Source organism: Schistocerca americana, chromosome 6 (genome assembly GCF_021461395.2).
Source record: "Schistocerca americana isolate TAMUIC-IGC-003095 chromosome 6, iqSchAmer2.1, whole genome shotgun sequence".
In the NCBI taxonomy this organism is placed as follows: Eukaryota; Metazoa; Arthropoda; class Insecta; order Orthoptera; family Acrididae; genus Schistocerca; species Schistocerca americana.
In genome coordinates, this window is record NC_060124.1 from 231,827,092 (window position 1) to 231,846,069 (window position 18,978).

Here is an 18,978-nt window from a genome sequence, read left to right on the forward strand (position 1 = left end):
AATCCACTAGTATCACTTCCCTTGACCTATATAGCTCGGCCTCAACTATCGATACCACAAAAATACCCCCTACAAATACAAAAATTGCAACTGGTCATTTCCTTTGACCTGTATAGGTCAACTACAGTTACTGATACAAAAAGATCAACACCTGCAACTACGAAAAATAAAACCAAAATGACAACACCTCTAAAACCAAAAAATTAAACATCCTTACAGATATTAAAACACTATCAACACACTATAAATACAAAAAATATTACAACTTGAGAAAAAAATAAATAATAAAAAAAAATTACTCACCACCAACAAATTCTGGCACTGCATACTAGGTTGGCTACCCCCCCCCCCCCCACACACACACAAAAAGACCCTCTCAAACCACTCACACAACAAAAATAAAAAAACACAGCACTGTTATATTCATCATCATTTCCATACCTAACAACAGAAGCCACACAGTAACTTAAACGTCTTACTGCACCACACTCAGCAAACCAATAACACCTAATGAAAACACCACGCACGTAAACAAAAAAATTAATTGAGAATGCACTGAAAAAATATCCAATCCTCACATCCTGAACTACAAACACCACCAACGACTTCACACATCCTACATCAAAGCTCAAATGAACCCAATGCAACACATTACCCTCCGCACACACCACCAGATGGCACCAGCAAACACATGATGATATCTATAAACACATCCAACTTGTAAACTCCACGTCATAATGACATCACACACCACGACACCTTACGTGACTGATCAATTCAGACGGGTGGAATCTGATGCTTCTGTTGACCTATATGTTTCTATCGCACTTCCCTGGGGCACTCCTAATGATACCCTTGTCTCTGATGAACACTCACCGTCAAGGACAGCATAACGTAGTGGGTTCCATTATTTAAGAAGTCATCGAGCTCTCACATACCTGGGAACCTGTTCAATATGCTCACACCTTAGCTGACATCCTGCAATGGGGCACGTGTCAAATGCTTTCTAGAAATACAGAATCTGTTCATTGCACTTCATCCATAGTTTGCAGTAAATCATGTAGAAAAGGGCAAGCTGAGTTTCCCATGAGCGATGCTTTCTAAAACCATGCCGATTTATGAACGCGAGTTTCTCAGTGTTAAGAAAATTTATCATATTCTACCTGAGAACACATTCAAGGATTCTGCGGCAAACTGATGTTAGGGATATTGGCCTGTAATGTTACGGGTCTTTTTTACCCTTTATGTACAGAAGTCACCTGCACTTTTTTCCAGTCACTTAGGACTTTGCATGGGGCGAGAAACTTATGATAAATGCAAGGTAAGTAAGGGGCCCTTGCATACACTCTGTAAAACTGAATTGGGATCCCATCTGTACCTGGCAATTTATTTGGTTTGAACTCTTCCAGTTGATTCTCTATACTAGGGATGCTTATTTACATATTTGTATCTCCCAAATTTTAATACTTTCCGAGTGAGGGTCCTTATGTGAAAGACATGCAAATGTCAGTGACATTTTATTTCAAAAACTGTTGCCATGTTCAAGGTGCTGTGCAAGATTTTCACTGGGAAAACAGACAAGCTACAGTGCATTCCATTGTTTTCTTAAAGCTGTATTTAATACTGTATTTAAAACTCCAATTGTTACAAAAACATGAAAAGATTTTCCAGAGACCCCAAAAATTTCTGACTATTCAAAGTCTCAGAAATAATTTTCCATTTTTTTTCTTTTTTTGTAAAAAATGAGCAAATGCAATTTGAAAGTTTGTTTAAATAATGACAGCCCAAGACACAATGCATGTCTACTTCATGTCTTTTGGACAAAACTTGTACGTTTACTAAAACAAAAAGCAACAACTCTGCAAAAAAATCATACACTTCGGTACGGTGTCTGCAGCCGAGTTTAAAAATTTCAACAATTTCACCTGTGCCACCACCTCAAAGACTTTGGTGTAAATGCATAGTGGAACTTTTTTGCACCAAGTCATGGAAAATTAGAATGTGTTAGACCTAGAATAGCAACTGTTAAAGAATTTACTGCACAAGGTAGTCCACAACAGAGGGCAGTGGGGAACCAAATCCGCTTATCTTTGGATTTACATATAGTCTGTTAGCAAATCATCAATGAAATTGTAGAGAAGGCGCAAACTGAATCAGCCATGGCATCTCCGGAAGAAAGGTTTTCTTTGGTTTCAAGACTTGCTGCAAGAAAAGAAAGTCACCAGTTAAAGTGGACAGATTCTCAGGGAACTTCAAGTCATTTGTTGCCAAACTATCAAAACCAACCTGATGATGAGCTAGAGCTTACAGTTTTGACACCACACCAGGCTAGTAAATTGCCTGCTGGCGGGTTGGCAATGTTTGTGAAATCTCTATAGAGGAAAACTGTGCACTTAAAATTTCATGCATTTCTGCAATCCTCAGACCGTTTCACTGGCTAATTTGAAAAGAAACAGACTGGATCCTGACTAGCACACATCTACCGGTATCATCTACAACATAGATTAGCAGATGCAGTTCTCTAGAGCTAATCATTACTGAAATTTATGAAAAATTAACACCTATGGAGCACTAATGTAGTTGTGTCATGAATGGCAGGTTGGGAGTGAAAAATATAATCTAACCAAACAAAAGGTTGCGGGGTGGAAGACTCTGCTATATTCTGCAAAGGTTTGGGAACCTTTATTAAGCAATCCACCAGCAGGACTGGGGACCTACAAAACATTCCTCACACAACTGGACTTGCTAGGCTGTCGGCATGTCCCCATAGAAATGCAGACACCAGTTTTATTTTCTTTTTTATTTACTGGTAATTGCAAAATCCATCCCAGACCATAAAAACTTTTAATTGGGCCTACATTGTGACATTTTTAAAATACTGCTTTTTCTGACACTCCAAACTGTATGTTTGCATGAGAAACTTTGCTGGATAAATGTATATTTTCTAGGAAAAAATCATTTGGGGAAATTTTGGGCTTTGTAGAGAAAAAGATGTTCTTTCAATTAGCAATTAACAGAAGTGTGGATCTGGTGAGGCTTTTGAGATGCATGGGTTCAAAAATCACTTATTTTGGTAGAAAATTTGTTTCCGAGTAACTTCACTCCTTGGAAGCGATAAATTTTAAAATCTTCCACTGGACGATGTCGGGTACAGAATTCAGCCGTCATAAAAATTTTTCCACAATCGACAAAAGCAACCGATGGAATGCTCGTGCAAGGATGCACATCAAAACTATAGAACAGAAATGTGTACGCAGTTTTCGTCACATGGAGCATGTAGATCAACAAATTACTCCTGCTGAAATGTTTATAGGTACGCTGTGTATACAGTCATTGCTTCGTAGATCTCAATTTCTGGCATATTTAGGCGTCATCCACGCACCATAAATGAAATTTGAAAATACAGCCTAGAGACTGTTGAATCTTGTATTACTATTTTACATTAGGCTATGGGAAATGCCCGTCGGTGTAAACAGACTTGACATATTCCGCAAAATAACAGTTACCTGAGTAAAAGGATCCATTATTGTTTACCAACACGTTAAAGATCTGGGTGACTATATCCTCTACAAAACCAAACAACGTTTCTTAGCTACACATCACACGTCGTTAAATTCTAAACACATAAACCAAGCCCTTACACTGCTCTCCCATTTCGAACTCAAATCAGTAACCGCCGCTGGCTTATCATTGGCCAACGTATGAAACGTAAGGGAACTTTCAGTAGTGACCTTAGTTTCAAATAAGTATTTTGAGTGTAAAAATTTAACTCAATTTGTCATCCACCGAAAAACCTTCAAAGAACCTAATTGTACATTGGAAATTTATCCCATTTAGGAAATGAAAAGAATTATCGTTAAAGGAGACGTCTGGTTATTTTATTTAGGTAATGTGAATTCCCGATGTTGGCACATCGCATGTATTACCATAACAACAGTTACCATGGAGGCAAATTCAAAACCTATTACGAAGTAAACAAACTCAGTGCGTCGACGAGTCCAGAAGATACGATTTATGGATACTGCCAGTCGTTTACAGTAACAAATGGCCGAAAGTATAAATTATATCATTCACCCTGGTGAAATAGAAACCTATGTTAGCTACCTAGAACCGACTAATATTGAAGAACTCGGTTCAAGAAGGTAAATTTCTGCTATCGTCTAACAGCACAATTTCATTTCCTCTAAGAAAGTATTAAAAAGTTTTCGATTTACAGATGGTTCGAAATCCACGAGAGAATCCAAAAATTACATCAACAAAGTATTTTAGAAGCCGGTGAGATGCGCGAAGAAACGGTGAAAGATACGTTGATATCCTACGGTAAAGTAAGTAAAGCATTCCCCACTCAATCTATAGGCGCACGTAAGATTTTCTCAGAAACATTACAAGTAAAGTTATATTATGGTGTTCAATATTTCCGTATGAATAAAATAATACATTTAAATGTTGCTGGAATAAACACACACATTGTACTCAAAAAATGAACTTCTCATGTGTCAGTCATGGAGAATGTAATATTGGTTTGCCGAAAGAGTAGCTGTCTGTTTGTCTATTATACCTGTAATGTTTATGGAAAAGTAATACTTAATGTTCTGAAATATGCTAGAAGACTATAATGGGAATCTCTCATTACAGCACTTAAGATTTGTCCTCATCCCATTCTCATAAGAATGCACACTGTAATTGTTCTAATTTGTCTACGAGGCCCAGAAAGGATTGATACAAAGTATATTCCTAGATTACAGAATGATTGCTGATTATTTTTAAACATTTGCTAGTTCTGGTTTTACAGCAGTTCGGTGACACCTGTGAGTCTGAAACACGTGGTGCCCATTTAGTGTTGCCCTTTCTTTGTATGCATTCAGCACAGTATAGATTAGATTAAATTCAGTTTTTGTTTCATAATTCCAAAAATGACATTATTCTCATGGGTGTGGAACATGTCAGAAAGAATAACATAAAACACTTGAATACAGTACATACTACACTGATCATTTGTCAGGAGACTGTCAAAATAGGTGAATACATTACAGTAAATTGGAACTACTAACATTTATAGAATTAATACACTGTCAAAACGAAACATTGTTATGCACTTTTAATAAATTTAACTTACACAAAATACATAATCTTGACTGTTGTGGCCAAGTGTTGTCAAAACTGAAATCTGACAGTCATTTTTACTTAACCTGGCCTAACAGTCCCTGTTAAGATATTCATCTATAGAGTAGGAGGAGTTGCCTATCAAAAAGTCTTTCAAACTCTGTTTATATCATGCTTTATCTGAAACCAATATTTTATTGGTTGCTGAAAGTTTAATGAAAATGTGTGTTCCTGAATATTGGACCCCTTTTTGTACCAAGATAAGTGACTTTAGGTCTTTATGTAGATTGTTCTTATTCCTAGTTCTGAAACTATGAACTGAGTTATTGGCTGGAACCAGAGATATATTACTTGTAACAAATTTCATTAAGGAATAAATATATTGAGAAGTAGTGGTTAGAATACAAAGTTCCTTGAACAGATTTCTACATTATGTTCTTGAATTTGCACTACAAATGAGTCTTTTACACACTTTTGCACGCTAAAAAATTTTACTCAGTTTGACAAGTTACCACAGAATATGATCCCGTATGACATAATAGAACGAAAGTAAGCAAAGTATGCAAGTTTTTTTTGTATCTATATCTCCTACATCTGGCATCATTCTCATTGCAAATACAGACTTGTTTAGGCGTTTCAGCAGTTCTGTGGTATGCCTTTCCCAACTGAATGTATTATCGAGTTGTAATTCCAGAAATTTAACACTGTCAACCTTTTCGATCTTCACGTCTTCATATGCTATGCACATGCTTATCACTGAACTGAAGTCTGCCACCTACCTTACCTAAGAGTGAATGTATTCAATATTTAATTTTATATTTCTACACGTTGTTATACCCAGATATTTAATGGGTTGTCTGATAGCATTTGTGACTCATTGATGATGTAGTTATAGGATAAAATGCATCTGCATTTTGTGAATTTACAACTTTTTGTTTCTGGGCATTTTAAAGCAAGTTGCCAATACTTGCTCCATTTTGAAATTTTATCAAGCTATCACTGGATATCTGTGCAGTTATTTTCAACTAAATCTCATCATAGAAAACTGCAGCATCTGCAAAAAAAAGTCTGAGGTTATTGTTAATATTGTCTTCCAGGACATTAATATAAAACATGAGCAAAAGTCTCAACATACTTCTCTGAGGCATGCCTGAAGTTAGGCCTACTTCCACATCTGTTGACGACTCTCCATCCAAGATGTGTCGCTTCCTCCCTATTAACGAATTCTTTATCCAATCACAAACTTTGATACTTCACATAACCATATTTTTGTTAATAGCATTGGGTGGATTAGCACTATTTCTTGACTGCTTTCCAGAAGTGTTTCCACTTAATTGCAATCCACCAATTGTTTGATCCATTGTCTTCAGTAGGTGAGAAAAGTCAAGTTTTACATAACCTATGTTTTTGTAATCAATGATGGTTTTCACAGAGAAGGTCATTGTGTCCCTTGTTCCAGATACCTCATTATGTTTGAGCTCCACCAATTTTAATGATTTAAGCTTGTTTCTCAATGCTGCTGTTTTTAATATCTCTTGGATATATAAAATGATATTGACCCTTTGTTGTTACTGTTACTCTCTGGTGGTTGTGTGTTCATATATGTGCTGTGGTTGTAGTGTATGTACTGGCTTTCCATTTAATCAAATGTCCTTTTACAATTATTTCATGTTAATGCCAAAAATGCTCAACAAAACGGTTATGAGCCCAGGACCAGGTGCGAAAGCAATGTTTTATAAGGGTTAAAAATAAAAAGTGTGCATGGAAATCTGAAGTCGGTTTGTAAGTAAGTTACATGTGTGTCAATGATTTTTGTTTTTAACTTTTTGTTGAATTTATTTATTTATTTATTTAGCATCCAGTAGGTCACACATGTGATATAGGATTTGTCATTTGATTACACGTAACACATAACAACACATACACATAATAAATTGACAAACATATACAAACAGCAAACAAATTACATACACATAGTACATAAGTAGTGTACAAGAACATATTACCCAAAAAACAAAAGTACATGCTCACAATAAAAAATTTTAGATAATGAACTATGCCTTATACACAAAACTTGTTATGGATATACACAAAAACGTATTACGGATATTTAACAGATTTTTCCTAAGTATCATAATTACAAAGTTGAAAACATCATTTAATTAGTCCGAATTTTTAAAAAAATAAGTAGGCTACAGGCTTCAATTCACAGTCTGAGACAGGTATTCATTTACACTGTAGAAGCATTTTTCCATCAAGTATTTTTTTACTTCATGCTTGAAATTATTTTTACCTTTCAATTCTTTAATTTGAGATGGAAGTGCATTTAAAAGCTTTATTCCTAAGTGGCTAACATGTTTCTGACTTCTAGTTTTTGCTACATAGGGAATGTGGAAGTCTTTACAATGCCTTGTATTGTGATCATGGTAGCTTGAGTTGGTTTGGAGATCGCAGTTATTTTTACTTATCATTTCCAGGCATTTAAAAATATATATTGATGGTATTGTTAGTATCTTTAGTTGTCTGAATAAGGGTCTACAGTGAGTTTGTGGTGGGCTGTGTGTCATGATACGAATAGCTCTTTTTTGCATAATAAAAATGTCATTTAGTCTTGACCTGGTTTTTCCCCAAAAACTTATGCCATAGCTTGCAACTGATTGGAAATAACTGAAATACACTGCTCTAATACATTCTTTGCTGCATACCTTGGATATTATTCTTAAGGCAAAACATGCTGAGCTAAGTTTCTGGGTGAGATACACACTGTGTTCATTCCAGTTTAAATCTTGGTCAATTCACATTCCCAGAAACTTTGTAGTGCACACTTTTTCTATTTGTTTGCTATCCAGCATAAGGCACATATTTTCCCCTTGACACTTGCTTCCATACTGTATAAAGTTTGTTTTCTTTGTATTTAATGTCAGCTTATTTGAATAGTTTTTGATTTATTGTCTGATTTTCTTATTAATTTATCATTGCTTAGTAATTTTGCTTGTGTAATTACTTTTCTATATATTTTTTTGTAATTTGTTACATATTCTTTAAACTTGGGGTCAGTCCAACTTTTCAGTCTATAGTTAAGCATTTTCATGGTCCTGGAGGAATTTATAATACCTGTTGTGATCCAGGAGTTAGCATGTGTATGCCCAAATGTGTTTGTTTTGACAAGTTTCTTAGGAAAACACATTTCAAAATTCAACATAAACAGGGAAGAAAAAACATTATATGCAGTGTTTGTGCTAGTTTGTAACAGTACTTCTGCCCATGATTGGTTAGTCAGTGTATTTATGAAGTGACTGCAACTATTTGTGGAGAAGGTTCTTTTGTACATTTGGTATGAACTATTTTTGGTCACAGGGGCTATGGAAAATTTAAGGATAAGTGCATTGTGATCAGATATTCCTAGGTCAACATTTATTACATCTATATCTGTGGCATCTATATTTGTGAAGATATTATCTATGAGACTTTTTGAAGAGTTTGTTATTCTTGTAGGGTTAGTTATATGTGGATACAAATTGAAGCTATGTAAAACATTCAGGAACTGATCTTTGGATGCACCTTCAGTCAATAAGTTGACATTAAAATCTCCACTTATAATTATTGTTGATTTTTTATGATGTAATATTTTGAGCAATGCCTCTAACTTATTTCTAAAAATTTCAGGATCACCACACGGTGATCTGTACACTGACATTATTATTAATTTACTCTTTTGCATATTCAACTGTATTGCTGCAGCCTCAAAATGTTTTTCTTCATTCAAGGATTCAGTTACAGTCATATTTTTAACCTTTACTCCAGGTTTTACATAAATGCAAACACCACCATGTCTTGTTTCCTTCCTGCAAAAATGGCTTACTAATTTGTATGGAGAAATGCAAATATTTTCCAGTTCATAACTCATGCACCAATGTTCTTGAATGCAAATACAATCTATACTAGCTTCACTGGCTGCAATCTCAAGTTCTAATATTTTATTTTTAATGCACTGTATGTTAAGGCTCATTATTTTTAAATTATTGACATTATATTGAGAGGAGTTTGTACTCATGTTTCCCAATGTTACCGGCTGTTCCTTGCTGAGGTCTCAGATGCAAAGAAATTGGAAATAGGTGTCCCACAGGGCAGTGTTCTTGGTCCCTTATTATTCTTGCTTTATATAAATGACATAAAAAATCCTAATATTTCTACCAAAATAATGTTGTTCGCAGATGACACTAGCATAATTATAAGTGATGATAAAAAATCATTAACTACCACAACTGATATAGTCCTGAAATATATTCAACATTGGTTTAATGCTAATGAGTTAACACTTAATCTAAGTAAAACAAATTATATACAGTATGGCAAAGCAACTCAAGATATGGACCTCCAGTTAAAACTAATGGATAAGAAGATAGAGAGTGTACAATCCACAAAGTTTTTGGGAATGCACATTGATCAAAACTTAAGCTGGAAAGACCATCTCAAGTACTTATCCCAAAGGCTCAATTCGGCATGTTTTGCATTGAGGATATTATCTAGAGTATGCAGCACAGACTGTACTAGACTAGTGTATTTTGCTTACTTTCAGTCCATCGTGTCTTACGGCATAGTGTTCTGGGGTAAAACTAAATCAAGCTTAACAGATATCTTCAAATTTCAGAAAAGAGCAATACGAATCATAACACATAACTCTCCAAGAACTCATTGTAGGCCCCTTTTCAAAGAACTGCAAATACTCACAATACCATCACTGTATATTTTTAAAAGCATTCTGTGTACAAGAGCACATATGAAAAATCTACGTACAAATGAGGACTGCCATAATTATAATACTAGAACTTGTAAGAATTTGTATGTAGAAAGGGTAAGGACAACACAAACCCAAAAGCATGTAAGTTATTTTGGAATAAAAGTCTACAATGCTCTGCCAGTGTACATGAAGGCAATAATAGATGAAGTAAAATTTAAGACTGAGCTTAAAAATTACCTTTTAAGCAAAACTTTCTATGATGTAGATGAGTACTTTGATTGTGTGTAAATTTATTGCCAAAAAATTTAATTTATATGTCTAAATTTGTACTTTTAAAAAAATGCCTTGAAAGTGATATTCCATTATTATGTCTGTAGTACTTGTACTAGTATGATAACTTTGTTGTGACAATTCCTACATCATGTAAATGATATACAGGAAGATAATAAAATGAAATGAAATGAAATGAAATGAAATAAAACCATGACTGGATGTATGAGAGCGTTTTCTCTGCTGTAGTACACAATGATTCTTTTATATCACTAATTATGATACTCGTGTCATCTGCAAATAGTAGAATTTTGGCTGAGCTGTCTGGAGCCTGTATATCATAGATATAAATTAGAAATAACAATGGGCCCAGAATGCTGCCCTGTGGAACACCTATTTCAATTTGTTTTGGTTCAGATACGAGTTTAAAATTGTGAAGATTGTTGGATGACCTCAGCTCAACAACTTGTGACCTGTTTTGCAGATAAGATTCAAACCATTTTTTAACAGTACCCCTGATGCCTATTGCTTCAAGTTTCTCTAGTAATATTACATGGTTCACAGTATCAAATGCTTTGGATAAATCTAGATTAATTCCAACAACCTGTTTATTTGACTCCATATTTCTTACTATTTCTGTTGTGTAGTCCAATATGGCTGTTTCTGTACTGTGCCCTGCTCGAAAGCCATGTTGACTGTTATTTATTAGTTTATGTTTTTCTAGATATTATGTAACCCTGATTTTCATTAATTCCTCAAGTATTTTGGAGAAGGCTGGAAGGAGAGATATAGGTCGGTAATTTTCTATTTTGTGTCTGTCACCATTTTTGTATAGAGGTATCACTTTGGAGATTTTAAGTTTGTCCGGAAATATCCCTTCACTAAGGGACAAGTTTGCTATGTGCACTATAGGTTTGACAACACATGGAGCAATTTTCTTAATTATTGATACAGGTACATCATCCAAACCAGAGGACATTTCGGATTTCAAGCATTTAATGACTTTTAGAACTTCATGCTCATCTGTTGGCATTGCCATCATGCTGGTATTTACCATTGGAGTTGTCACTGTTGGTTGTTGCATAAATTTACTACTTAAAGTAAGGGGAATATTTACAAAATAATTGTTTACGTAGTTTGCCATGGCATCTTTTTCTATGGGAATATTTTCATTATTTTTAAGATTGATTTCCTGTTCTTTAGTTTGACCCCCAGTTTCTTTTTCTACCATTTTCCACATCATTCTGGACTTGTTACTAGCTTGCCTTATTAATCTATCATTACTTAATAATTTTGCTTTTGCTATTACTTTGCGGTAAGTCTTTCAACAAACTGCTGATCGTGACATGTTTTTAACTTTAAACTTAGTAATTTCATGGTTTCACTTGACTTTTTAATTCCGGGTGTAATCCAGGTCCCTTTGGATCCAGATGATCTATAACTCAAAAGCTTTTTTGGGAAACACATTTCAAAGTATGTCATAAAAGTGGAAGCAAATATATTGTAAGCATCATTTGTGTTTGTTTGTGCCAGGACCTCTAACCAAACTGCATTTTTTAAATTATTTTTGAACTGATTACAATTTTCAGTAGAGAAAAATCGTTTGTACTCCTTTTTATTTTCCTCCTCCTTGGGAGTTGCAGTGAGTTTACAGGTTAGTGCATTATGATCTGATAATCCTATATTCACATTTGTAACTGCAACTTCATGTGTGTCCACATTTGAGAAGATGTTATCTATTAGGCTTTCACTGGAATCTGTTATTCTAGTGGGAGCTGATTTGTGGGGGAACATGTTGAAGCTTTTTAGTATGTCTAAAAACTTGTTTTTTACTGGACTCTGGACCAATAGATTAATATTAAAGTCACCACAAAGAATTATGGTAGAGTTCTCATTTGAGAAAATGTTGAGCATTTCTTCCAAATTCTTAAGAAAGACTTCAGTATCTCCAGATGGTGACCTGTATATTGCTCCAACAATTATTTTCTTCTTTAAACTATATAACTGAATGGCTACTGCCTCAAAATCCTTTTCTATGATTAATGGTTTAGCCTTGTGTCTTAACTTAAATTTAAGCTTGGGATTTAGATAAATGCATACACCACCACCTTTGGCATTTTGCCTACAGTACTGACTGGCAAGTTTATATTGGCTTAAGTTTATGCTGTTTAGTTCACTGTCCCTGCACCAATGTTCCATAACACATAAACAATCAATATGGTCACTATTTGCTGCTACCTCAAGTTCAAGGTACTTGTTTTTAAGACACTGAATGTTCAGACTCATAATTCTTAGCTGATTTGAACAATCCAACTGACCTGTGACTTTACACTCTGTTGATGCATTTTCTCTTACACTGTTACAAGATTTCATACCTTGTTGTAGATTCCTCTGCTTGCAAACATTTCCCTGTTTCCCTGTTATGTGCTGGTGTTCACTGTTTTGCCCCAGCAAAAATCCTGGCTTCTCAAGGGTGGCTGCCTTCTTCTGGTGTGATGACTGCTCCTATTTCCACTGCTGCTGCTGTGTGCTGTTGCAGTGAATGTCAGTGATTCTGGTTGCTTGGATATTGATGTTGGAACTACTGCTTCTGATGTTGCTGTGACTGCTAATGATTCTGGTTGGTTGGTTTTTGATGCTGTAACTATTGCTTCTGTTGCTAGTTCTGCTGCTGCTAATGTTGGTCCAGTAGTAGGTTCCTCTGTTGCTGCTGTTTTTTGGACGGTCCATTTGCGTGCTGCTGCTGTTTGTGCTGGTGTTTCTGCTATTGGAAATTTATACCATCCCAGTTCGGTGGCTGTCGCTTTGTAATTACATTTAATTGCTTCCCTTATTAAGGTTCCTCACCTGGCCTTCCTATTTCTGTTTAGGTGAAGCCCATTTTTCGTAAAACATTCTCTATCAAGTGTGTTTGCGTCAATTAATTTCACATTGCTGAATAGCCTACAACTACTTTTAAGTTTCGCATTAATTCTGTGAATTTCCTTATTCACACATGACCATTCAGGTAAATCATGCCTGTGGGGAAAGTTCACCAGGAAAATGTTTGTATTTGACAGTACTAGCAAAACACTCAAGAGCTCTTTATACATTTTCATAGCATTGTTTTCGTAAATGTCTTTAGCTCCAGCACAAATTACAACACTGATCATCTGTGCATGCAGAAACGGGTACTTTTTTTCATTCAGACCTAAAAATGAATGGTATGGCATCATTTGGACTTACAGCAGTTGAAAAGTTGATTGGACACAAAAATTACGCAATGTGGAAATGTGCATATTTAGTCCATAGCAATGTGTGGGATGTTTCAGAAAACTCTCCTTTGGACCCAACGAAACTGGAAGATTCTTGGAAGAAAAGAGACATTCCCAGATTCTACTCTCCATTGACAAGACAAATTATTCTATACAAGGAGCACGAGTACAGAAGCAGGAGCTTGGATAGTCTTGGAAAAAGCATTTGAAACTGTGGACTATCGCGAAGAATGAACTTGCTTAGAACATTAATCAGTATCAAATTAGATAAATGCAGTTTGATAGATGACTACTGTGGCTGAACTGTAATGACTGTGTTTAACTTAAATGAAATGAAATTCCCAATTAGTGAAGAGTAGATATGAACTTTGCTCTTGGCTAGATGACTTGATCTTTCGGGGCCTGTCAACCTGTGATTATGGTACTTGAAAACAGTGTCACACATCCCATCGGTTAATCTACTAAAGTAAAACTATTACTATATGTGAAATCTGAAGATGCAAAAGGAAATGAAAACCCAGCATTATATCTAAATAAACAGTCATACAAAACGCTTTATTAACTGCTACGAGTGCAACAGAATTTCTGTAGCAAGGTTGAGAAAGGAAATATAACTAGAAAACAGTCAGAACACAAGAAACCCTTTATAGCAGCAGAAAGGGAGATTTGGTATTTAGATTCTGGAGCTTTGACTCACATCACCTTAGATTAGTTAGGTTTAAGTAGTTCTATGTTCTAAGGGACTGATGACCTCAGAAGTTAAGTCCCATAGTGCTCAGAGCCATTTGAACCATTTTTAGAAGTGAGGTTTCTTTGTTACTATGAGAACCAATAAATTTCCATCGTGAGTGGGCTTCCATTATATCTGTTCTAGATAGTTTCCAGAGAAGACATTTAGTAAAGTATAACAATATGTATAGTCACTCACATAACTTAAAAAACTATAGGCTAATTATACCAACCGATTGTTCGGTGATTAAAGTCTCCTCCAGTGATGAAAGCATGATTGAGAAGTATTCATACTAGCAAACTCAGATTTTCTTTAAAGTTTTAGGTTTCATCTGGAATAGTGCTGGGGGGGAGTGGTGATTAGTAGAAAAGCCCATCCTTGATACTGAGTCTTGCCGAAACAATTTCTCATGCAGCTTCAATATTTATCTTGATGGATTTGAGTTCTTGTCTGTTACAACAAATACACCATCTCCATTTCCCATTAGCATACCATTACGAAATATACTGATGTGGGAAAAAAAATAGCAACACCACAAAATAATTAATGTAGAGTAATGACATTTTTGGAATCCATTTGTTTAGGATAACATATTTAAGTCATTAAAATAGCAAGATCACAGGCTAGTGTAAGTGTGACATACGCCATTGCAAATGTGAAACGCTGATACATTAATAAACGGTGTAACCACCAGAATGTGGAATGCAAGCATGCAAACATGCATGCATTGTGTTGTATGTGTGCCGGACGTCAGTTTGTGGGCTGGAGTTCCATGCCTGTTGCACTTGGCCAGTTAATACAGGGTCAGTTAATGCTGTTTGTGGATGCTGCTGGAGTCCTATATATGCTCAGTTGGAGACAGATCTGGTTATCAAGCAGGCCAAGGGAACATGTAGACACTCTGTAGAGCATGTTGGGTTACAACAGTGGTCTGTGGGTGAGCATTATTCTGTTGGAAAACACCCCCTGAAATTCAGGTCATGAATGGCAGCACAAGAGGTTGATCACCAAATTGACAAACAAATTTGCAGTCAGGGTGTGTGCGATAACCACGAGAGCACTGTCATATGAAATCACATCCCAGACTATAACTCCAGTTGTAGGTCCAGTGTGTCTAGCACGCAGATATATTAGTTGCAGGCTCTCAACTGGCCTCCATCTAGCCAACAAACGGCCATCACTGGCACAGAGGCAGAACCTGCTTGCATCAGAAAACACAACAGACCTCCACCCTGCCTTTCAATGAGCCCTCATTTGACATCACTAAAGCAGCAAATGCTGGTGGTTTGGGGTCAGTGGAATGCTACAGTTTGACTCGGAGTTGTCCTTGAAGTAACCATTTTGTAACAGTTTGTTGTGTCACAGATGAAACTGCTGCTGCAGATACAGCATGATGTGCCTCAGGCATATGCCGAACACGATGCTCTTCCCTCTCAGTGGTGTCACATGGATGTCTGGAGCCCAGTCTTTTTGTGACCATAGATTCTCATGCTAGCAATCGTATGCAGTGGCTACCTTCCTGCCAAGTCTTTCTGCAATATTGCAGAAGGAACATCCAGTCTCTTGAAGACACATTACACAATCTCATTCAAACTCAGTGAGGTGTTGACAATGGTGTCTTTGTTGCCGTAAAGGCATTCTTGACTAACATCAACTCGCCATGCCCAATCTCAAAGGTAACTAATGCATAAGACCATTACTACATGGATTTAAAGCAAACCTGATGCATCCTTAAAGTGGTGTTTCTAGCAACACTCTTATGTGGCTGGCACAAAATTTCAATAGATGTTGATTTTAACCAAGAATGACCCTCTCTGAGTTTTGGGTTTTAGCCATTTTTCTGTAATTAGTATTCTAAATCTGTCCTCCGCAAACCACTATTAGATGCTTGGCAGAACATATGTCCCACTGTACCAGTTATTAGCATTTCTTCCTGTTCCATTCACATATGGAGCACAGGAAGAATGATTGACTGAATTCCTCTGTGCATGCAGTAATTATTCTAATCTTATCCTCATGATCGCTATGTAAGCAATACATAGGGGGTTGTAGTATATCCCAAGAGTAATCATTTAAAACTCGTTCTCGAAAGTTCGTTAATAAACTTTCTCGGGATAGTTTACATCTGTCTTCAAGAGTTTGCCAGTTCAGTTCCTTCAGTATCTCCATGACATTCTCCCACAGATTAAACAAACCTGTGACCATTTGTGCTGCCCTTCTCTGTATACATTCAGTATCCCCTGTTAGTACCGTCTGGTGTGGGTCCCACACACTTAAGCATATTCTAGGATGGGCCACATGGGCTTTGTAAGCAATCTCTTTTGCAGACTGGTTATATTTCTCCAGTGTTCTACCAATAAACTGAATGAAGTCTACCAACTACTTTACCCATGACTGAACCTACATGATCATTCCATTTCATATCCCTAGAAAGTGTTACACCCAGGTATTTGTATTAGTTGCTCGATTCCAACAGTGACTCACTGATTTTTTAGTCATAGGATATGATGTTTTTTTCATTTTGTGTAGTGCAAAATTTTACATTTCTCAACATTTAGAGCAAGTTGCCAGTTTCTGCACCACACTGAAATCTTATCAAGAGCTGACCGAATATTTATGCAGCTTCTCTCAGATACTACTTCATTATAGGTAACTGCATCATCTCCAAAAAGCTGATTTTACTGTTAATATTGTCTGCAGGTCATTAATATACAACATGAAGAGCAAGGAACTCAACACACTTCCCTGTGACACAGTCAAAGTTACTTCTGCATCTGACGATCTCCATCCAAGATAACATGCTGTTTCCTCACTACCAAAAAGTACTCAAACCAGTCACAAATTTCACTTCATACCCCATGTGATCGTACTCTTGACAATAAGCATAGGTGAAGCACTGAGTCAAATGCTTTTCAGAAATCAAGAAACATTGCATCTACCGGGTTGCCTTAATCTAAAGCTTTCAGTTCGTCACATGAGAAAAGTGCGAGCTGGATTTCACATTATCAATATTTTTGAAATCCATGTCAGTTGACACTGAGGAGGTCATTCTGTTCAAGGTACCTCATTATGTTTGAGCTCAGAATATGTTCTAAGATTCTATAATGAATCAGTGTCAAGGATATTGACGGTAGTTTTTTTTTTTTTTATCACTATTCTTCTAGTAGATGGGTGTGATCTGTGCCTTTTTCCAAGGACTGAGCACAGTTTTTTGTTGGAGGGATCTATGATAGATTATAGTTAAATGAGGGGCTAACTCAGCCACAAATTCAGGATAGAATCTGACGGATTCCATCGGGGCCTAGAGCTTTGTTCAGTTTTAATGATTTCAGCTGTTTCTCAACACAATGTCAGTAATATTTATTTCATTCATCTTCTCAGTGCTATGACAATTTAATTGGGGCAGTGCTTCTGGGTTTTACTTTGTAAAGGAACATTTGAAAATGGAGTTAAGCATTTTAGCTTTTGCATTGCTACCCTCAGTTTCAGTTCCTGTCTCATTATCTAGGGACTGGACACTAACTTTGGTGCCACTAACAGCCTTTAAATACAACCAGAATTTCTTTGGATTTTTTGAAATGTCGTGACAATATTTTGCTATGGTAGTCATTGAAGGCATCACAGATTGCTCTCTTGACAGTCAAATGTGTTTCATTCAGCATCTCTCTATCTATAGCCCTACGCTTTGTTTACACCTATTATACAGTTATCTCTGTTTCTTTAGAAGTTTCTTTACAGTGACTGTATACCATGGAGGTATTATGTGAGTTCCACTTTTTCCAATAACCGAATTAAAGTATTGAGCCCAAAACTGCTAGTACTTTTGATGTCTGAAAAGTCATATAAAATTTGGAGAGACAGTTTGCTAAAAGTACAGATTTTGACTGGCTTTGAGCAATTGTTACAAATTTTCCATGTGTCAAACACTAAAATGATCCAATTATTTTGTGTGTTGCTTAGAACCTGTATGCCAGATTTCCATATCAAATTGATAAATTATTAAAGTACTGATTACATTCTTTGATAGAAATTTTACTCATACAATGTCTGCTACAAACCATCAGAACATTCTGGATTTAATAGAATTAGTGCAGTGAGTGAATATAATGACTTGTGATTAATGGACACCATAATAAGTAAGTGGTGACATATAACTAGAACATGAAAGCCAGCTTATGAACTTGCATATTTATTCAGACCCCACAAGGAGCATACAGTGTACTCATTTCACGCAGCACTCGCAAAACTTTTGTGATTGTGTGATGTAAAAATCTCCTTTCGTGTGACTTGTGTTTATTGATGGAGGTAGAAAAATTCTTGGCTACTTAATGAGAGAAAAATAATTTAATAATTTCAGAAACCAGACACGCCCACAACTTGAGGATGACTCTTAATGGTATCTTTAGTTGCAGCACACAAAATGAATTGGCGTTAGGTGAGAGAGGTATGAACAGGTTATTTCCTGATGCCATTTTTATGATTATGGTTAGTTTTATGAGCTAGAAAAAAAAAGATACCTTTCTCACTTTAGATCAGTATGCAGGAGCCAGACGGCTTATCTGATGAGCTGACCTGGAGAAAACTATTATTCCCTTTTTTGTTTTGACCATGAAATCAGAAAGTTAAGAACTGCAAGCTCTTGAAAAGTGCAAGAATTGTACTCACCTCAGTTTTACGTACCGCTCAAGAGGCCATTTTGACACAGTCCAACCCAGCCAGGAATTAATCCATTTTCACTTACCTCCTATCATACCCTTGAAGAACAGCTAAACTCCTTTGGCTTCTCTGTAGTAAATCGTGCCACAGGACAATAATAATTGTGTACACCGTTTTCTTCACTGGAATGGTTTTTATTGATTAATGAACAGACACACTCCCAT

General features: G+C 36.1%; 2 protein-coding genes across 5 annotated transcripts in view; one reads left to right on the plus strand and one right to left on the minus strand.

Moving 5' to 3' along the window:
- LOC124619632 (anillin-like) overlaps positions 1-3,668 on the minus strand; it is a 139,288-nt gene extending 135,620 nt beyond the window's left edge. For all 4 annotated transcript variants that reach the window (XM_047146142.1, XM_047146144.1, XM_047146143.1 and 1 more), the window contains exon 1: positions 3,507-3,668. In XM_047146142.1, the coding sequence (XP_047002098.1) occupies positions 3,507-3,524 (18 nt within the window). In that variant the 5' untranslated portion in view covers positions 3,525-3,668. The remainder of the gene's footprint in view (positions 1-3,506) is intronic.
- Positions 3,669-3,999: 331 nt separating this feature from the next.
- LOC124619819 (zinc finger MYND domain-containing protein 10) overlaps positions 4,000-18,978 on the plus strand; it is a 96,320-nt gene continuing 81,341 nt past the window's right edge. The window contains exons 1-2 of the mRNA XM_047146420.1: positions 4,000-4,142; positions 4,217-4,325. Coding sequence (XP_047002376.1) covers positions 4,045-4,142; positions 4,217-4,325 — 207 coding nt within the window. The 5' untranslated portion in view covers positions 4,000-4,044. The remainder of the gene's footprint in view (positions 4,143-4,216; positions 4,326-18,978) is intronic.